Here is a 20,381-nt window from a genome sequence, read left to right as displayed (position 1 = left end):
TTGTAAAATGCATGAGTTTTCTGTGTGATTTTTAACCTGATTATTGTAGTAGAAATTATTAACCTGTCTGAAATAGTATATAAGCTTTTGGGAAACCTGAGTAAAATCAAATTCTGCTCACCGAATCAGTCTTCCCGTCTCTCAGTCAATCACCAATATTCATTGACTGCCCAGTTACAAGAAACAGTTTTAGAAAGAATTTTTTTCCTGGAATTCTTGGTGTTGCCCACATGTTGGAGTTGAACAAACTTAACTGGAGCAAATAACACCAGAAACTTGTGCAAGAGGCCTTAAGTAATCACCAAAGAGGGAGGAGGGCATTTGGCATGTTTTTTCTGCAATCAAAAGGGAGCATAATGATTAATCTCAGCTTCACATTCAGGTTTAAATTGCACCAAAAGAGTGGCAAAGAGCATCCTTTCAATCAGTTCTTGCTCTTCTCCTGAAGATGATACCTGTGAGGATCCTCTGTGTGTTCCTGTGCCTCAGCATAGCCTGGGTATGAATTTGCTATCTTGGTTCTTTTTGTATTCTCTTTTGAATAGTAAGCATTTATTTAATGTTCATTCATGAGACAGATAAATTTTGTCTATCACCTAGCTTGTAAAATTCAATGCACACATATGCAGCAGCTTAGTGTAACCACTTCAATGATGAAGTTTCATCAGTACTTTTGGAGTATCCAGTTCTTTATAGTTTTGCGTAACTCAGTTTTGCTGAATCTATCTGGCTTCAGGAGCAGCAAAGAAAATCCATTAACATGAATTCAAACATTCATAGGTGATGGTCTAAGTCTTAAACATAAATGACTGGATGCTAGTGGCTCCAGCCATTCAGGAATTTTCATGTTTATTGGGATGAATTGTGCTTTCCTTTGGACAGTACTTCAGCAGGATTTTCTACCTACAAATGACACACAATACCTTTATTATGAAAGACATTTAAAAACAAGGATTCTTGTAGCAGCAACATCAACTTAAACCATAGCTAAGTAAGAATGAAATTTTTCATAAGGAAGAAGATAAACTTGATTTTCAACTGTGCTAATATAACTTTTTTTTTTCCCATTGAGAGCTCAGTCCATAATCTTATGCTATATTCTTTACATTTTTCTTTGTGACTGCTTTGTTGGGGGTTTTTTGTTTTGTTTTTTTTTTTTTTTTGGTTTTTTTTTTTGGTTTTTTTAAAAAGAAATTGCCTGTTTTAACAAATGATAGAAATTATAGGAAGCAGTTGGGACAAAACAGAAACAGTCCTGTTTGAGTTGTCAATGCCTAAAGGGCATTTTTGGATATATACGCTACTTTTAGGAGGCACTTGGGCCAGATCAAATCATGAATTAATCAAACTAATGAATTTGAATCTACTGATTTTAATAAAGACATTCCAGTTCCTCAGAGTGGTTCTGACCCTGGAGGCTAGAATTAGGATCATTTTCTCAGCTTCAGAATTAATCATCAATCATGATAAAAAGAAGTCATAAATATTTTCAAGCATTAATTATAATGTTTGAAAAGCACAAAAGGTGCACTGAGGATTCCAGTCAGACCTAATTACATCTTAAGCTCTCAAACATGGCTTTCTTTAATGAACAAAAAAGAAATACTAAGTGATAACAGTGTAGGAATCTTTATTGTTTTTTGGCCTAGAATTGGCTTGTATATATCACTTTTTCTTCTCAGGTTTGATGAAAACCTCAGTGTATTTAATTCTCTACTTTCCATTAGCACTGTGAAATCCATCCATCATTAAAATAGTTTTTTAAATTATGTTAGTAGCTTTCTTGATAATAAATCCTCCTTGTTAACCCCTCCGAGGGTCTAAGCTAGCTCAGGCCTTGTCAGGCTCTGGAGGAATATATCATAGACAGGAAAAAGGATTCAAAAGAGGCTCTCACCCTTAGCTGCAGTAAGATGTTTATTCCAGGTGGTCTCCAGAGGGAAAGAGGGTGTGCACAGAGGAACAGGGTCTTTTCTCAGCTCTTGTCAGGGAGGGGCAAACTGGGACACAGCCAATGGGGTCAGAAAGGGAGGGAAGGGTCAAACTACATGGTACAAGCGCTAGGGGGCCCTGAGGGGGGAGAAACCATTCCCACAGGGGAATGTAACATCTCCTCCTTTTTTTGTTTAAAAAGATACCAAGAAAAAACCATCAAGCTCATTTTGACACGGAGTGTGGGTTTTCCCACCACTTATGGTTGGTAGGGAAATCAGACCACTTTAGGTTTGCCAACTCTATGTGGTTGACTTCTGAGGTAGAAGGTATGAGGCTGTTAATAGCCTTGAAAATCAAACAGCATAGGATCCTGAATGCTATGGTTACGAGGAAAAGAATAACCAAAAGTAACAAAATTGTTTTAACTATAGAAGTCCACCACCCTGTGAATCCCCAGCCCTTGAACAGTTCCTTGATCCAATCTTCAGATTCTTGCTTCACTTGTCCAATCATGCTGTTTATGCTTTGGAGGGCAGCATGGATGTTTGGAGCTTTTGAGGACAGATTCATGCAACAGAGTCCTTCAAATTCCTGGCATTCATGTCCATGCAATAATAAAAGATAATCTATCACGGCGCGGTTCTGGATGGTGGCCTGTCTGGTAATTTCCTCGTCTTCTAGGAGAGAGCTGATGGCAATGGATGTTAAGTTTGCCTGTTTGACCACCCAGCACTCTAGATGGCCCAATTCACCTAGAGCTTTGGCTGCTGCCACCCACGGAAGGAACAGGAATACAGCAACCCTTTTTGACTTTGCCCAGTGAAAAATTTATGAATTACAATTCGGGTCCAGATTATCAGCACTCCTCTTTTGAATTTTGTTTGCTGATTTGTTTTTGTGAGTCCATTCACCAATTAAAGTTTGTTTGGGTGTCAATACGGACAATCGCCCTATGGTACATGGCCCTCCTAAAAGCCGGGATGGAATTCCTGCCCATGCCCGATCCCCACAAACCAAGAACAATCCCCTAGGGAGGCTTCTGGGGCTAGAGTGAGATGGGTTGTCTGCTGCAATGTGGCTTATATTATGACACCACCTTTTTGCAGTAAACTTTCCCCAGAACTGTCTTATAAGGTGGTACTAGTCAGTGCTAGAAGGTTTTGGGATGACAGAAAAATGGATGCAGTATGTTGCAGGGGAGGAACCCAATAGTTCTAACTCCTGGGGTTCCTGAGCTACCTTGGCCAAACTCCGCACCCATTCCCCTAAGGGGTTCATGGCAAACACAGCTTGCATTTGATGATCCTTCTGTGGTTGTGGGGTGTGTGACTCTGGAATTTCGTTGGACCTATATTTGTCCAAACCTGCTGGAAATTCTCCAGCCTGCAAAGGAATTCCTACCAGACAGGTGGACATAGGGTTCTTAGCTGCTGCAGTGGACAAACATATGTTTTCCTGCTGAAGTGTCTGTGCCAGGGTCACCCAGACGTTCTGACGTGGCTGAGGGATGATCCATGCAGCTTCCAGACTGTTCAGCATTAGCAGGATGACAACTTGGATGGGGTTCATCATAGGGTTGAGTGGGAGGTAGGTTTTCTCTAGAAGGGAAAAATAAACATTTTTAAAACATGTTAAAAGGTTCCTGTTTCTGCCAGAAGGAATCCACACCTAGGAAGATTCTTTTTCCTCCATCCGGTGGCGTCTTCTTTTCGAAGCATTGGTTACTTGCTTCTTATCCCCTTCTGCTGGAGCTGGATTTTTGGGGACAAAAGGTTTCACCCATTTCTGGGGAATCCACCGAGGGCCTGAGGGAGTAGCCACACATGCATAGCCACGACCCCAGGTCACCAGCTCATGGGGACCTCTGGTTTCCCAAGTTTCAGGTTCCCTAGTCACAACCGGTGGACGCTGAGACAATTTAACCTGATTACCACTGTTAAAATGACGTACCACTGGTGGACTCATGTTTTCAAATGAACAATTCAGAAAATTGATGGAAAACATGTCTTTGCAGAGCTTCTGCTGTGGAGACATCCAGGCAGCAGAGGTGCCCTGTCTAGCCAAAACCTGCTTGAGCATCTGGTGTGCACGCTCAATCACAGCTTGACCTGTGGGGGAGTGGGGGATGCAAGTTTTATGTTCCACTCCCCACTGCTGGACAAATTCTAGGAACTCCTTGGACACATACACTGGGCCGTTATCAGTTTTGATTGTTTTTGGAATACCCAACACTGCAAAAGCTTGCACTAGGTTCTGCTTGGCATGTACAGACTTTTCTCCTGCTTGGGTAGAGGCATACACTGCACCCAAATATGTGTCAATGCTCACATGAACATATTTGAGGTGACCAAAACTAGGAATGTGTGTGATGTCTGTCTGCCACACTTCACAGGTGCCCAGGCCCCTGGGGTTAACCCCCATGCGCATCGATGGCATGGCCTGGAGCTGCAAGTTGGAACAGGTACCCACGACGGCTCGAGCCTGGCTCCGTGTTAGCTGGAATTGTCGGATCAGAGCTGGCACATTTTGATGGTAATGTTGGTGACTCAGTTTTGCCTGTTGGAAGACATCAGGGAGATGTGCCTTTTCAACTGGTGCAGCAAGGGCGTCTGCCTGACGATTCCCCTCTGCGATCTCACCTGGCAAATCAGTGTGTGACCTCACATGCATCAAGTAAAACAGATGCTCTTGATGAGAAACCAAATGAATTAGCTTTGAAAGTAACCTGAAGAGATGTTAATTCTCTATATCTTTGAGCACAGCCTGCTCCGCTCTGGATAATAGGCAGAGTCGGTTACCAAATTAATTGGTTCTGAGAACTTCTCAAAAGCTCTTAGCACTGCGGCCAGTTCAGCCACTTGGGGGATCCCTCCACAAACTCAACATCAGCTTCCCAATGCTGAGTCCGTGGGTTCCTCCAAGTCATCACCGACTTGTTGGAAGCCCCCGATGTGTCTGTGAAGACTGTGAGAGCTTTGAGTGGTCTCCGACTCCTCTTCTCAAGAGGAATGAGGTGGAATTCCTCATTGAACAACTTGTGGGATGGGGCATGGACTGATATCTGTCCCCTGTAGCTGTCCAGAGATAATTGGAGATTGGCATTACTCTGCAGCAAATGCTCAAACATCTCTTTGGTCAATCTCTCAGGAGAGTTCTTTCCCTCCTCAGAAAGTCTGACCGGGAGGTGAATACATGCAAAGTCACAACCCGCCAATTCACACAATCTTACCCTGGCCTTCCGAATCAGCTGAGCTATCAGCTCCTGTGGCTCTGTGATGGTCTTGGATCTTTGGTGGGAGAGGAAGACCCACTCTATGATCAAGAGTGAATCTCTCTCTTCCTTGATCCATTGAAAAATCAAACCATGCAGATATGGCAGCTTTCCTAGAACAATGAAATGGAAAGGCACCTTTGGCTCACATCGATGAGCCTGTCTCTCTCACAAGGCTTTTTGCACCTTTTTGATTGCTGTCTTTGCCTCTGGGGTCAGCTCCCTGGGAGACATCAGCTCCTTCTCCCCCTTCAATAAATTGAAGAGGGGTTCTAGATCTTGATTTGTGAGGCCTAGCCAGGGTCTTACCCAATTCAAAGACCCACACAGGGAGTGGAGATCTGCTAGAGTTTTTGGATTACAAGTAATTTCTAGGCTCTGCGGAACAACAGTCGTTGCACTGATTTGCAAACTCAGGTACTTCCAAGGTGGCATCCTTTGAACCTTGTCCTCCTGTAATTGAAATCCAGCAGAGGTTAAAACTTTAACCACTAGGTCAAGCGTGTGTTGGAGTATAGAGTCATTGGGGCCACACACTAGCACATCATCCATGTAGTGAAGGATGATGGCTTCTTTTCTCTTGGAGCATATCAGAGACAGTAATGAGGCTACATATTGTTGGCATGTGAAAGGAGACGATTTGAGACCCTGGGGAAGAACCCTCCAGTGATAAAACTTCATTGGGGCTTCTCTATTAACAGTGGGAACTAAGAATGCAAACCGTGGGGCATCTTCGGGGTGCAATAGAATTTGGAAGAAACAGTCCTTGATGTCTAGGACAGCCAACTGCCAGTCTCAAAGGAGCATTGTTTGAGTGGGCATCCCTGGTTGGAGTGGTCCCATGTCTTCTACTATTTTATTAATTTCTCAGAGATCATGGAGCAACCTCCACTTGTCCTTCCCCAGTTTCTTTATTACAAAGATTGGGAAATTCCAGGGGCTTGTTTTTACCACAATGTGTCCCTGAGCCAATTGCTCTTCCATGAGCTTTTCCAGCGCCTTGAGTTTTTCTTTACTCAAAGGCCACTGTGCTACCCATCTCGGGGTGTTTTCCAACCACTTTAACTTTTGGGTAGGGCGCTCCACAGTGGCTATTTGCAAAAATCCTGGGGTGTTTTAGGAATGACCAGTTGGACTCCCCACTGGGACATGGTGTCCCTCCCCCACAGTGGGGCCTTATAATCTGCTATGAATGGATGGACGTTTGCTACTTGTCTGTCAGGTCCCTCAATTTGCACAATGTTTTTTGAAATCCTTGCCAATGTGATTCCTCATATGCCCTGAAGTTTGCCAGCCACAGGTTGTAATTCCCAGTTTGATGGCCACATGCTTTGTGGAACGATCGTGATGTCCACGCCTGTGTCCAAAATTCCAGCCACTAGGAGGCGCTCTGACCCACAAGCAATGTTGCATGCCATAGAGGGTTTAGGTTCTCCCACCACTTCTGTCCAGTAGACCTCTGGTGATTTTCCATCTGCTGTGATCTCTGCTGGAACCAGAATGGCTTGGGCAAGAATTTGCCCCTCTGCGAGATAAAAGGGTGGGTGCATGCAGCGTGCCAACAACATGAGGCCTATTATTTTTCCCTTAATGGTCATGGGAGCTATCTCAATTTCCAAGGGTGTGTGTGCTGTGTCCCCAATAATCAAAAAACTCACTGTCCAATCCCATATGGTAAACCGTCAGGTCCTGTGAGATGTTTGACAGGTCCACTGTTATGACCATCCACTCAGTAGATCTGAAATGAAAACCTTTGGAAGTCACAAGCCTGAAACGGCCTAGTGGCTGCCAAACCTTGTTAGTTGAACATGTAACATTTACATTTTTCTGCACCCCCACACCCTGTGACCCGCCCTCCCCCTTTTTCTTTAAGAGGGAGACTTTTGCCAATGTGAGTCCAGCTATATTTATATCTTTGTGTGTTGTAGTATCAACAGTGGGCACACGCTCTAAATTCAGTTTTTTTGTTTGTTGGATTTCTTCTGCTTCTGGGTCTGAGGGCAGGTTCTGGCAAAGTGTCCTGGTTTCTTGCAGCAGAGGCAGATGATGCGCTGCAGTTGGTCTGGTGGCATTGGTTGCCTGCTTGGGTTTGGTACCGCAGGGTCTGTAGGCTGTGGGTGTGCAGGTCCTGGATTTCTTTCAGATGTGCAGAACATTTCTGCCCTCCTTGAACAAGCTTCTATCATCTGGGACAGAGTAGGCGGAGGTTCTAGGGGATGGCTAAGAATAATTCTACGACAGGTCTCGTTAGCATTCCTTTGAGCCATCTCCTTAATCAGTTCTGCCTGCCCCACGGGGTCTTGTACTTGTTTCCACCTGTGTCCTCAGACGATCAACACACTGCAAGAAATTCTCTGTAGCAAATTGTTTAATATTGACATAGCTGCCCTTCTCTTCCATTGTTGGGAGCTGATAAAACATTTTCTCTGCAACAGTACTAATCCTAAGTAAAATTGGCTTGGATAACACTCGAGTTTGTTTTTCTGGGCAATGCCAGGCACCTTCACCACACAGATGTTCAATTGTAATATCATCTCCCTCAGTGTCTTTAGCTGCATTAGGGGTTTGCTGAATCTCCTGTAATAATGTTCTCAAAGCTCTTTTCCACATATTATCCCACAGATAACAGACATCTAAACAAGTCTTTGATGTCTCTGGGAACCATTTCATTAGAATTAAATGTGGCTCGAAACATGCCCTTAAATTTTGCACTAGATCTGCCAAATTCACGTTGGACTTTGCAAAGTTCTTTCTTATCCTGGTAGGAAAGTGGCTGGTATTGACTGACTCCCCGCTTTCTACCAACATATGTGACAGGAGCAACAGAGAAAATGTTTTCATCTGCATTTGCCACAGGTCTTAAAATTTCTGCTGGTCTCCCAGTGTCTGAGGTTATGGGAGGTACAGCGTTTGCAATCCCTTGGGGGTTGGGAAGAGGAGGCATTCTGTCTTTGTCCTGGCTCAGCAGCCGAGGCTGTTCCCCTCCCCCCGCTGTGCACTCACACCCCCCCGCTGTGGCTGTAAGGTGAGACTGCCCCGCCCCCTTCACTGCTGCCGCAGCAGCCAGGAGGGAGGCAGGGAGAGGGGCGGTGGGGCGGGGCTGCCGAAGGGACAAAGGGATTGGGGAAAGGGTAAGGAGTAGGAGCGGAGATCGGGGGGAAAAAGGGATTATGGGAAGAAGGTCAGGGCACATGGCAGCCTCCATTATTGTCCGCCACGTGGAGTGTGGCATCCAGGGGATCTGCAGCATGGCCAGAGCCCTGGGGAGGCATTCCACCCCTAAAGGAGTCTGCTGGAGAAAAACCTGCTGTGTTAAAGGGCTGCCGGGAGGATGGTAAGCCAGGATATAAAGGAGGGTAGGAGAGAGGGTTACATGGAGGAGGTTTCTGCGGCTGGCTGGTTTTTTGTAACTCCAGGAGCTGTTTACGAGCTTGCAAAAATATGGGAATAAATAAAGAAGCATTGTGATCATTACCCTGTACTCTTTCTGTAATAACACTACCCACACGGTCCCAGAAAGACACAGTATCTATTTGTATCAGGTCAGCTTCTGTGAACTCATTTTCCAGTCAGCAAATGAATTTTTTCTGCAGCCTTTTGGAAATTCTAACATTAGTTAAAAGATCTTGAAGCTGTTTTAATACACTCTTTTGGTGAACAGATAGCTGAACGCCCATAATTTGATATTTTTGAAAGCTATTTGTTCAAAATCCACCCTCCGGATGCGACAAACTGGCTCCTAGATACAGAGAATACAGGATGGGAAACTCCAGGGCTGAGATCGCTTTTTCGCGCCATTTTTCCAGCTCTGGTGGCACCGGGGGGGTCTCGCAGCCTTGCCTGGCTTGTGGGGGACCTGTGGACGTGTCCGGGCCAGGGTTTCCCCAAAAAACCCGGCTCCCTGGGGCAAAGCGGCTCCAGGGGCCAGCAGGCAGCCACCAGCAGAAAAAAAAAAGAAAAAATAACCAACCGCGATTCTTGCCGCTGGGTCCTAGTGCCTGCCCGCCTACCACAGTCCCAATGGTAAGAAATTACTCCCTCCCAGTTTGAAGGTTATTCCCGGAGTAACAGCCAAATGGAGGTACTTACCTGATCTGTGGGAGTGTGGTGCTGAGCCAGGTGCAACTGAAGTTCCTGCCTTAAGCTCACTCGTGATTGGGCGAAAAACACGAGCTAGGAGCTCTATCCCTACACACTTATAGCTAAAAAATGCGGCCAAAAGTGCCTAGGGTAATTGATCGTCCCAAAAAGCTTCTGAGACCCTGTTTGGGGATCTCCAGCTTTGCGTGGGCTTCTAGAAATTCATAAAAACCCAATTGGGTGCCAATTGATAATAAATCCTCCTTTTTAACCCCTCCGAGGGTCTAAGCTAGCTCAGGCCTTGTCAGGCTCTGGAGGAATATATCATAGACAGGAAAAAGGACTCAAAAGAGGCTCTAACCCTTAGCTGCAGTAAGATGTTTATTCCAGGTGGTCTCCAGAGGGAAAGAGGGCATGCACAGAGGAACAGGGTCTTTTCTCAGCTCTTGTCAGGGAGGGGCAAATTGGGACACAGCCAATGGGGTCAGAAAGGGAGGGAAGGGTCAAACTACATGGTACAAGCTCTAGGGGTCCCTGAGGGGGGAGAAACCATTCCCACAGGGGAATGTAACACTTTCTTGCTCTTTTTGTCAGGCAAAACCATGCTACAAGCTTCCAGTTAGCAACTGTGATTAAAATCACAAACATTAATGGAAAAACTCATATATATGTAAGCTACTTTTGTGTAGACTGAAGGTGGTGAAGTAACAATAAGAATTTTAGAGTATTGCAGCTAATGGGAATAGTATTTTTAAAGTATTTACTTTTACTTTTCCAGTTTCAGTCTAATTTCAACTTAATTTTATATTTACACACAGGACAAAATATTTCTGTGGAATGATATTATCATAATATATCCTGAGCATCACTAGGTCTCTGCATAAAAGCATCAGTTTTAAGAGATGTGAAGCTTTATTCTGACAAAACAAACAAAACCATATCTTACAAAAAATTTTGGAATAAAATCCTTGCACCGTTGGGTGTGATGCTTAGCAGATGGCTGTGATTGCCACCCACCAGCTGAATGTTTGAGGACATCAGCATTGTGTTTCTGCTCCCTCGACAGCTGTTCACTTAACCTTGGTTTTACTTTTCCCCTTTTTCCTCCTGGCAGGCACAAGATGGAGAGAGTACCTTTGAACAGGTGGGTGCAGGAGTGCGTGGTCCCAGGATTGTGGAGCACAAGTCCCCCTCCAGCTGCCAGTCTGAGAAGAGCTGGCCCATCTGTGTGGATGACGACTGGGTGAGCAAGAAACGCTGGGGTGAAAGTGGGACTCAGTGCTCCCTAGGGCACCCGTGGGCCTCAGCTGGATCAGCAGCTGGATCACTACATCAGCCACAGGCCAGCATGGGGTTCAGCGTTAGGGCTGAAGTAGCACTTCAGCTCAGCGCAGCCTGGACAGATCTCCTGTGGGAAACAAAGGAAGAAAGGAAAAAATGAAGACAAAAGAAACAGGGAGACGTTTGCAGTGGTGCAGAATGAGAGGAGAAAGTAAGTCTGATAAAGGATTAAATAAACGAAGGCTAACCCTAGAAAAAAATAAGAACTATTTTTTTCAGAATTTTGGTATTGCAAATTTTGGAGTTCATAAAAGAAAGGCACCAGAAAGAGAGTTGGGAGGAAAAGAAGTGGCTAGAAATCCCATACACTCACTAATTTTTAGGAAGTCAGATTACAAGATGCTCAGTAGAAGTTTAGTAATAATTGACTAGATGTCTTTGTATATAAACTATTAATTTCTCTTTCTTACCTCTTGCATCTCAGTCCCTTCCTATGCTACATTTATTTGATGGCTTCTTGGCAAAGAGCTTAAGTCTGTCAGAATATTAGGCTTTTCTGAGGAAAACTGCTTAAAAATGCTGGCCTCTGACATCCTCCCTCAAACTGGATGACAAACCTCTTACAGCAGACCTTTAGGAAATACATATACACAAAAAAATCTCACCCATGAGGAATGGAGGAGAGGGGAAACTAAAGGTCTACCTGTTCCTCACCTCACAGTAACAGCAGGTTTCTGAGGATGTGGCTCATTGATTCCATTATACAAGATGTTTACTCTTGAGGATTTTAGCACAATTATTTCCCTCTTTCAATTCTAGGGTACCAAATGTCCATCAGGATGCAGAATGCAAGGATTCATTGATGAAAAGGACCAGGAGTATAGTCAAAGAATCGACAAAATCAAGAAGCTGCTCTCAGATAATCAAAACAACTATAAGAAGTCCAATCAGATAATTGTGGAAACTGTAAATGCACTAAAACCAAACCTGGACAATGCTCAGCGTGAGTATCTTGCACCCAGTTTTATTATCCATTACTGAATTACTACTCTTTTGTGAATAAGCTATATGTAGTGAAAGTACAGGCTGCACTGGATATTATTATCAAGAAACAGAAAAATCATAATAATAGACTCTTAGTTAGCAAAAATTAATTTCATTTTAATCTGCTCAGTACTATGAAAAATATGTTCTCAATTATGTGTCTAATTACATATTTTAAAATACGATACATATTTAGGAAAGAAAAGCACATGGGCATAGCTGACTGTGAGGCGTTTTTGTTTCAGAGCTTGATGAGGCTTACAGTCGCCTGTCAGGAGAACTGAGACGCAGAATTGTGACATTAAAGCAGAGAGTTGTCACTCAAGTGAACAGAATTAAAGCTCTGCAGAGCAGCATCCAGGAACAAGTGGTGGAGATGAAGCGCTTGGAGGTAGGTGTCTGCTATGCACTTCCCATTCTTTCCAGGGCTTAGCTACAGAAAGGGGATCTGTCCATTATGGTGAACAGTGCTCCAACTGGGAGAAAACATGGTACAACTCCCACAGGATCTGACTTGCTGAGACAAATCCCCAAATGAGTTGCTTTCTATCCATCCTGGTTTTCTACTTCTGCTCTCCAGGAACCAGCATGAGTTCCGTGAGTTCCTAGTTCTGTCTGCTGCTTCTCTCAGGCCACAGGATGCTCGATCTACTGATAACTGCTTCTGTATGAGGCATTTCTCCTCCTGTAAGGGAGTTGCTGAGTAGTTAGAAAGGGGACATGTTCTGTCCATCCCCAGTGCTTCCACTGCTGCCCATAGCTAGGGTTGGCATTAGAGCCTGTGTTCCCAGGTTGCAGCCAGGTTGCAGTTCTTCTGATGGTAATGCAAGAAAAAGTCCTGGCGCAAACAGTGGTTTTGCTCAAAGGCTCATTTTGATTCCTAGAACAGAAATCCATCATTCGGATCATTTGAGAAAGCAGTGGTAACCCCAAGATTTCAGACCTCCCAGCGGGGCCATGACAGAGTCTTCCCCTCTCTTTGGAGGGCCCATTTCTACCCCAGTCTCCATGGACCATGTCCAACTGCAGCACTCCTTCCAAAACCAGGAAGACACCTCTAAACCCAAAAAGTAAAGGTGGCAGAGATTGGGAACCTTCTACAGTGTTCTTTTCCATGGAACTCATGTGCATGGTGCTATTGCACATGTTGTATTTACAATGGAAATAAACCTACAATGACATCAAAACCAAACTTTGGAAAAGCTCAGCTGTAGGTAGGAGGTACTAAGGCAGTAGTTCCTCCTCTCATCTTTCCCCTGTTCAGTAGACTATATCCTTGCTTGAGAAAGTCGGGAAAACTCCCTAACCAAATTACTTCTCTCTGGTTATGTAGGTGGACATTGATATTAAGATACGAGCTTGCAAAGGAACATGTGCTAGAAGTTTTGATTACAAGGTGGAAAAAGAAAGCTATGACAACATCCAGAAGCAGCTTGCCCAAGCCAACTCCATCAACTTGCACCCAGAGCTTCAAGCAACCACCTTGAGCACACTGAAAATGAGGCCACTTAAGGACTCTGATGTTCCTGATCATTTTAAGCATAAGCCTCTGCCAGAAATGCAAGCTCTGAACATAATTAATGACATCAAGCAGATGGAAGTGGTGTTAGAAAGACCAGAAACAGACTCGAAACCCTCCCGAGGCCACAGCTCGTATCACACAGCAGAATCAAGGGGGGATGACCCTTCACACACCAGCAAATTAGTTCTTCCTACTCATGGGAGAGAAACCCTTAGTCTGGGAGACAAAATCTCCTCCACAGTTCATAGATGCACCAAAACTACCACCAAAAAAATTGTCTCTGGGCCTGATGGCCCTAGAGAAGAAGTAGTTGAGAAAACAGTTTCTTCTGATGGCTCAGACTGCTCCTATTTATCTGGAAATGTTGGAGGGGAAGGGAGCACCTACCATTTTAGTGGTGCAGATGGCTTGCACAAGCTAGAGACTGTATTCCCTGAGCTAGAGTCATTTTTTACCCCTGACTCTCCATCCACTGCTACTAAGCACATTAGTGGATCTAGAAGCTTCACAACCAGCAGACACACAACTGGCACAGGCATAGGTACAGGAGTATCTAGTCATTCAGGGACTTATGGGGGAAAAGACAAAATTGGAGACTTAGGAGAGGAGGAGGAAGATGATTTTGGAAGACTTCAGCCATCTGGATCCCCATCTGGCAGTGCAAGTCACTCCAAGACTGTAGTGACCAGCTCTTCTAGTTTCAAGAACAAGGGAGGCTCTACTTTTGAAACCAAATCAGTAAAGCTCCGTGAAATAAATGAGCGGTTAGGTGGGTTGGAAGATGATCAGAGTGCAGAGGATACCCCAGACTTTCAGGCACGCAGCTTCAGACCGTCAGGAGGGAAGAGAAGGACACCCAGCACTGGGAAAAATAGTTATTGAGGTAATGGAGCTGAACTCCATCCATGACCAACCTGACACATTGGTTTTAGATACTGTAGTACAACAGTGTGGTGATTAAATGCAAGCACTGTGTCTGTTAGTTACCACCTCAGAAACAAAAGGGAAAATATGTCATGAATTCTCGGGTATTATAAGACAATTCATGATTTAAGAAATATGTAAATTTTTCTTTCCTGAATTCTTTTTAATGTTGCCTGTCACTATATCTAGCATAGTCCAAGACATGACTAACAATTTTCCTCTGAGCTATTGGTATTTGGATTCCTCTGAACCTTTTATTAAATTTTGCTGATAACTTCTGTCAAACCAGATCAACTTTTTTTTTTAGACTGTGATGATATCCGCCAGAAACACACTTCTGGTACCAAAAGTGGCATTTTCAAAATCAAGCCAGCGGAATCCTATAAGGTTTTGTCAGTTTATTGCGATGAAGAGACCACTTTTGGAGGATGGCTGTTGATCCAACAGAGAATGGATGGATCAGTGAACTTTAACCGGACCTGGCAAGACTACAAGAAAGGTTCCTGCAGTGTGGATGGCAGGGGGCCAGGAGAGTTTTGGCTGGGCAATGAAAACCTGCACTTGCTGACTCAGAATGATACTCTCCTTTGGGTAGAGTTAGAGGACTGGGATGGAAATGCTGTGTTTGCAGAGTATCTCATACAGGTAGGGTCCGAAGCTGAAGGGTACACCTTTGCCGTGTCATCCTATGAGGGCACTGCCGGGGATACCCTGATTGCCTGCTGGCTGGAAGAGGGCACCAAGTACACGTCCCATGCTGAGATGAAGTTCAACACCTTCGACCGGGACCAGGACCATTGGGAGGAGAACTGTGCCGAGATGTATGGGGGGGGGGCTGGTGGTACAACAGCTGCCAGGCTGCCAACCTCAATGGCATTTACTACCTGGGGGGCCACTACAACCCTAGGTAAAATGTCCCCTACGAGACTGAAAATGGCATAGTCTGGCTGCTCAGGCCGTTTCTACAGGTTATGGGTCTTAAAGGTCTAAGAACATTTTAAGGTCATAAACAGAATTGTTTATTATATGAAAGCATGTATCTGAAGGTGCGAGAGTCTTAAATGAGCGGTCTTACAATGTTACAATCGGTTATGAGTATAAAATATATGAGTATAAAGTCTTAGAAATAAAATTCCAGAATAAACAGTAGTCTTAACATGGAATTAAACATAACATTCCAGCCTTAGGATAAAACAACCTTCAACTCCTGACCCCAAACAGGGTTTCTGGCCGTGGGGTCACAACAACAGAAAGGGATCACAAAATCACAAATCCCAGACAGGGGTCCCGGCCGCGGGGATCACAGTGACAGAAAAGGTCCCGAGATTCAGAACCCGCACAGAGTCCCCAGCCGCAGGGTCGCAATGGCAGTGAGGGATCCCAAACCTGGCAGAGTTCCCGGCCGCGGGATCGTAGTGACAGGAAGGGGGTCCCAAGGTCCCGAATCCCACGCAGAGTTCCCGGCCGCAGGGATCGCAGGGACAGGAAAGGGGTCCCGGGGTTGCAATGGCAAGAAGGGGTCCTGGGGTCCCGAACCCTTGCAGAGTCCCCGGCAGTCCTGAACAGAGTTCCGGGGCAAACGCCGCAAGGGGGAAAGGGAAGGGACGGGACCCCAAGGCCCTGATCCGAGCAACAAAGACTACAATAGATGGTACCTTTAGAATCCCATTCGGCTCCCTGGCAGGGCTCCTTCCTCAGGCTGCAGAAGGTGGAGGTTGGATCGATAGATCAGATTGATCAATCGATACCTTCACTTCCAACCCAGAGGCTTTTTATCCATAAGTTACAAATGCATATTCATATCTTTATCTACACACTACCCAATCTAGGTGCAATTTTCTAAGTTCATAAAACTACGAAAAACTACGAAAAGCAGCATCAAAAACCTACGCATATAGCATATCTATCAGTGCAAAAGCTCTATCTTACTAGCATAAAAGTTCTTTCTTATTGTGCGTAAAAATTCTGTCTTGTTATTTGAAAAACTCTGTCTTAACATACATAAAAAACTTTATCTTATTTGCGCAAAATTCGTACCAAAAATTATAAGCAGTACTCTACTACATTTTTGTTGTGTCTAAACTCTATCACTAGGCCTGAAGCTCTGTACTTCTACACTAACAATTAGGCACTTATGGTATGTGAAGCTTAAAACTGAGGCTTAGATTTCTACTTCATGTGTGTGTGGCTTTATATATTTTAATTTTTCTAAAGGTTTTAATTCAATCCCTGCACTTCTCACTCTCTGCGGAGGATCCATGGAAAAGTGGACTCCAACATCTGGCTGCCATTTAAAGCCTCTGACTATTCCCTAAAAATTGTTAGAATAAAAATCAGACCCATAGAAACCCTGTAGAAAGGCCTTTAATGTGTGTTATGACTACAAGTTGAAAAGATTTTTTATATATGTATGTATGATGTACCTTTACCCTGTGAATTTGAAAGCACCTGAGCACATTTGGAGATTAAAAAATAAACAATGATTAATTATCAACAAAACTTTTTTGATCTTATTTTTAACTGACAAGGAAATATTGATTTAAAAACCCTTTTGATATGAACTTTGTCTATGTCTGTCTGTCGTGGTTGCGGGGGGAGGTCAATTTTTCCAGGGGGAGGTGAGTAGGCCAATCAGTGATCAGCTTTTCTGCTGGCACCTGGATTGGTCACTCGGAGGTTTAGACACGCCTCTGAGGACACAAAGAGTTAAAAGCAGGACTCCAGGGGGGTTCGGCCTCTTTTAGATTCTAGTTCAAGCAGAGAGACGTCTCAGGCCTCCTTCCCCCGCCCAGCCACGAGGCTGGGTGGGGGAGGGGAAACACGTGGTCAGGCTCAAGTAAGCCAGAGCCCCGGGGGGAAAGAAGAGAGTAGACAAGACTGGAACTGAGCTGCCCCGTCTAGGATGGAGGGGTAGAAAACTGTGGAAGTGCCTTCTGTGTGTGCTCACCCCCCCCTTCCCCCCCCAAACTCCGGGAGAAGGTGCCCAGCCACGTGGGAGTTGCTGAGCTTGGGAGTGCCTGATCCTGCAGCCCTGCCGAGAGCTAGAAGCTCTTAACCCTTGTGTGGCAGAAAAAAACTTTTCTTAGACATTGATTCTCATGACTAGTAGTTTCAGAGGAGAGAGAGAAGCGGCCTAAGACCGAGATGATATAGCACGATTAGAAAGAACTCAATGGGCAAAGAATGAAAAGAGTAGCTTTCTGAGCTAAACTTTTCTTGCATAATGTCAGCCATAGACTAAACTTAAGTCTCTTTTAAACATAAACTGCATTTTGAGTAGATACAGCTGCCCTTGCTTTTGCTACAGTGACTGGCACTTGAAGAGTGGAGCGAGCAGAGAAGAGAGGGAGAGGGTGAGGTAGCGCCCTCTGCCCTCAGGGGAGACCTGCTCTTAGAACCTCAGTCCCTAGGTAAAAAGGGGGAGAGCTCGGCATGCAAGTATCTTTAAAAGAGCCCTGTATGCAACTTTCAAACTATAGACAGCAGTGAAAGCGCTAGACATAAGAAAAAGAGAGTGTCACCCTAGCAGACTTCTCCGGGCAGTGCCAGGAGTGACATAGAAACACATAAGGGGTAGATCCGTGTTTTCTGAAGAACAGTCTGTAGTGCGAGAGAGACTCCTCTCTCCCTTGCTGAATTGAAGATTAGTTTGTTTTTGAGTAGTAATTGTTTGATCTAAAACCCAAAGGTTTAGTCTGTGAAGAGTAATGTGTGGAGGGTAGAAACTGGAAGAAGAAATGTTCTGAGAAGTTTTTATTTCTGTCTCTGTGTGTGTTTAAGAGTTTTTCTGTCTCTGTTCTTATGTAATGTAATAAAGTTTTAGTGTTTTTTTTTGTTTTCAAGATTCAAGCCTGCTCTGCTCTGTTCCTGATCACATCCCACAGTAATTGTTAGAGAAAAAACTTATATTCATGAGTGCATTAACATCTGGCCAGTGCCAACCCATGACACTGTCTTTAGCAGCTCACACCTTGATGAGATAAAATTTTTTAATTTGAATTATTTACTTGGTTTTAGGAGTGTTAAAGAAGTAAATGTATTTAGAAGTATGGTATTTAGAAGTATGGTACTGTGTTGTAGTTTAAATTTTGGGGGGGATCCCAGGAAGGGTTCCCCGGGAGCCCCCCGGGCTTTAGGGTCGTGGGTGTTCACGTGCTGGGAGGCAAAGAGACTCCAGACAGCTGCTGAGGTGCTGATGAGATGAAGGTTTATTCACTGAGGGAGAGGGGGAAGGGAAGGGGAGGGGAGGGGGGGAAGGGGAGAGGGGGAAGGGGAGCCTCTGGAGACCTCCCAGGCCAAGAGAGCAAAGAGAGTGAGCCCTCTGCATTTGCACTCTTAACACAGAGGTTCAAGGTGGGCGCGGTAAGATTCTCCAGCCAATAGAGTTACAGATACACAATACTGCAGGGAGGGTACAGACTTGGGATAAACCATACATTTTCCAGGGGTGAACCAGAGCATACCATTTCAATAAAATGCAATCCCACAGTACTGCCTCCACTGACATGGACTGTGAAATTCTAACCAAGTTCAACATTCACACTCATTTCCATTTCAAGGGGAGCACAACAGCAGTGGGAGTCAGCTCTCAGACAGAACCAGGGGTGGTGTGAGTTCTCACTTTTGCCACACACTTAACACAGAGCACACTTTGATAAAGAATGCATGCATTTTAGGACTAGCTTTTAAGAATCTCCTAAGCTTTGATTTTATAAATATGGATGTAGACCTTCCAACCCGCTGATGAATCATAGATAGCTTACCATGCATACTTGTAGCTTCAGAATGAGACAACTCCATGATAACTCATCAAAATGCAACTCCCAAAACAGGCTATTATTTTCTAGTAACCACTAAAAGGTTATGACTCTAACCAGAACAAGCAAAATGAGGAGCCACCTAAATGTTTCCCGGTACATGTGCCAAGCAAAGAATTTTGCTAAGGATAAGGGGTTTAAATCAGCTTGCTGTCAGTGTGTGGTAAGGATCTTTTAGACAAAAGCTGGCTGCATGGAATATCAGTTATATTGGTCACATAATTACAGAAGACCAGAGAAGACCTTTATACCTTACGGCATAAAATTACACAAGTATTTACACTGTTTAATATTTCTGTGCTTCTAGAAAGAATCATGAGCAAACTTCCTTACCTCTCATCTCACTGACGTGTTGCATTACATTTAACACAATCATCAAATACTGGCAAAGCAGCTCATTTTAGCTTTTTTTGAAGTGTTTCTCAAATACAGCCACTGTCTAACCTTCTCAGAAATATTGCTGAAGAGCAAAGACATCTTTACACTCGTGTGAGGAGGTGTCTGTGCTTTTGGAAAACAGGTTTCCACTTGCACATTATGCTTTTGTTCTGTAGCCTGAGTGGAAGCCTGCTTGTGTGGATGCTGAACATTGTGCTCCTTTAGTGAGAAGCTACCATTATGTCTCCTTCTTTTCCTCCTGGGCTTCACAGATTAAACAAACACTAAAGGTTTCAGGTGGGATCCATCCACCCCTAGTGATCTGGGTCCCTTCCTTTGTGGAGGAAGGCAGACCTCTTTGAGAAATGTTCATCCTTTTTACCAGGGTTGGGAAGTCTTGTCTTTGTCTGCTCAAGGGAGCAGAGACTACTAGGTTTGATGAAATACTCAACCTCCACTACTCTATGACTGGGGACATTAATTACTCTAGTCCCATGATAGGGATTGTGTGAAAAACACATAAGTGGGAAAGCAATTATGTGAACCAGGTCCCAGAAAAGGACATATTTTATCCAGCAACAGGATTTGAGCTAAGGGACCAGTAACCTATTCATTTGTTCAGTACTCTTTTCACTTTTATTCCTTCTCAACTTGTTACACAGGCAGTTACTGTTACTTTTATAATATAAAGAAAATAACTGTCTCATTTAGTGGAATGCATTTCCTTCTCCCCAGATTATGCAAAAATACTTAGGAATAATATGAAGAATACTTTAGTTTTAAGACTTTATTGGGTTTTAGAAAACATTTAGAAATAATCCTCTCCCTCTAAAAGAGATACAAAAGACCTTTGTAAAAGAGTGAAACAAGTTGTTTTTATCAGTGTTATTCTATAATAGTTAATTCTGTCCTGTGCACAAATGGATAATGGAAAAAATACACTTGTGAGTAATTTTTATCAGACAAATTTAGATTTACATTTGACACAACTTTTCACTTTAGGTCACAATATGGCTGTACATACAGATTTGGTTCTCATATGTAAAGATAAGACTGAATACCATGCTAAAAAGATAGCCATGTACAAATACTAAAAGAAAATCTCTGAATTTGTACATTTTGATAATGG

At 44.0% G+C, this 20,381-nt stretch overlaps 1 protein-coding gene across 1 annotated transcript; it reads left to right on the top strand.

The window, feature by feature from the left end:
* Positions 1–215: 215 nt before the first annotated feature.
* Positions 216–16,413, top strand: LOC134565029 (fibrinogen alpha chain-like). Its single transcript, XM_063424389.1, is given in 8 exon segments — positions 216–499; positions 10,401–10,529; positions 11,387–11,570; positions 11,857–12,002; positions 12,945–14,016; positions 14,365–14,882; positions 14,885–14,999; positions 16,337–16,413. Coding segments are annotated over 8 exon segments (2,292 nt in total). The 5' UTR covers positions 216–448.
* The last annotated feature ends 3,968 nt before the right edge of the window (positions 16,414–20,381 follow it).

This window comes from Prinia subflava (genome assembly GCF_021018805.1).
Source record: "Prinia subflava isolate CZ2003 ecotype Zambia chromosome W unlocalized genomic scaffold, Cam_Psub_1.2 scaffold_31_NEW, whole genome shotgun sequence".
Classification (NCBI taxonomy): Eukaryota; Metazoa; Chordata; class Aves; order Passeriformes; family Cisticolidae; genus Prinia; species Prinia subflava.
Note: the sequence above shows the minus strand (reverse complement) of the source record. Positions and strands in the feature narration are given on the sequence as shown.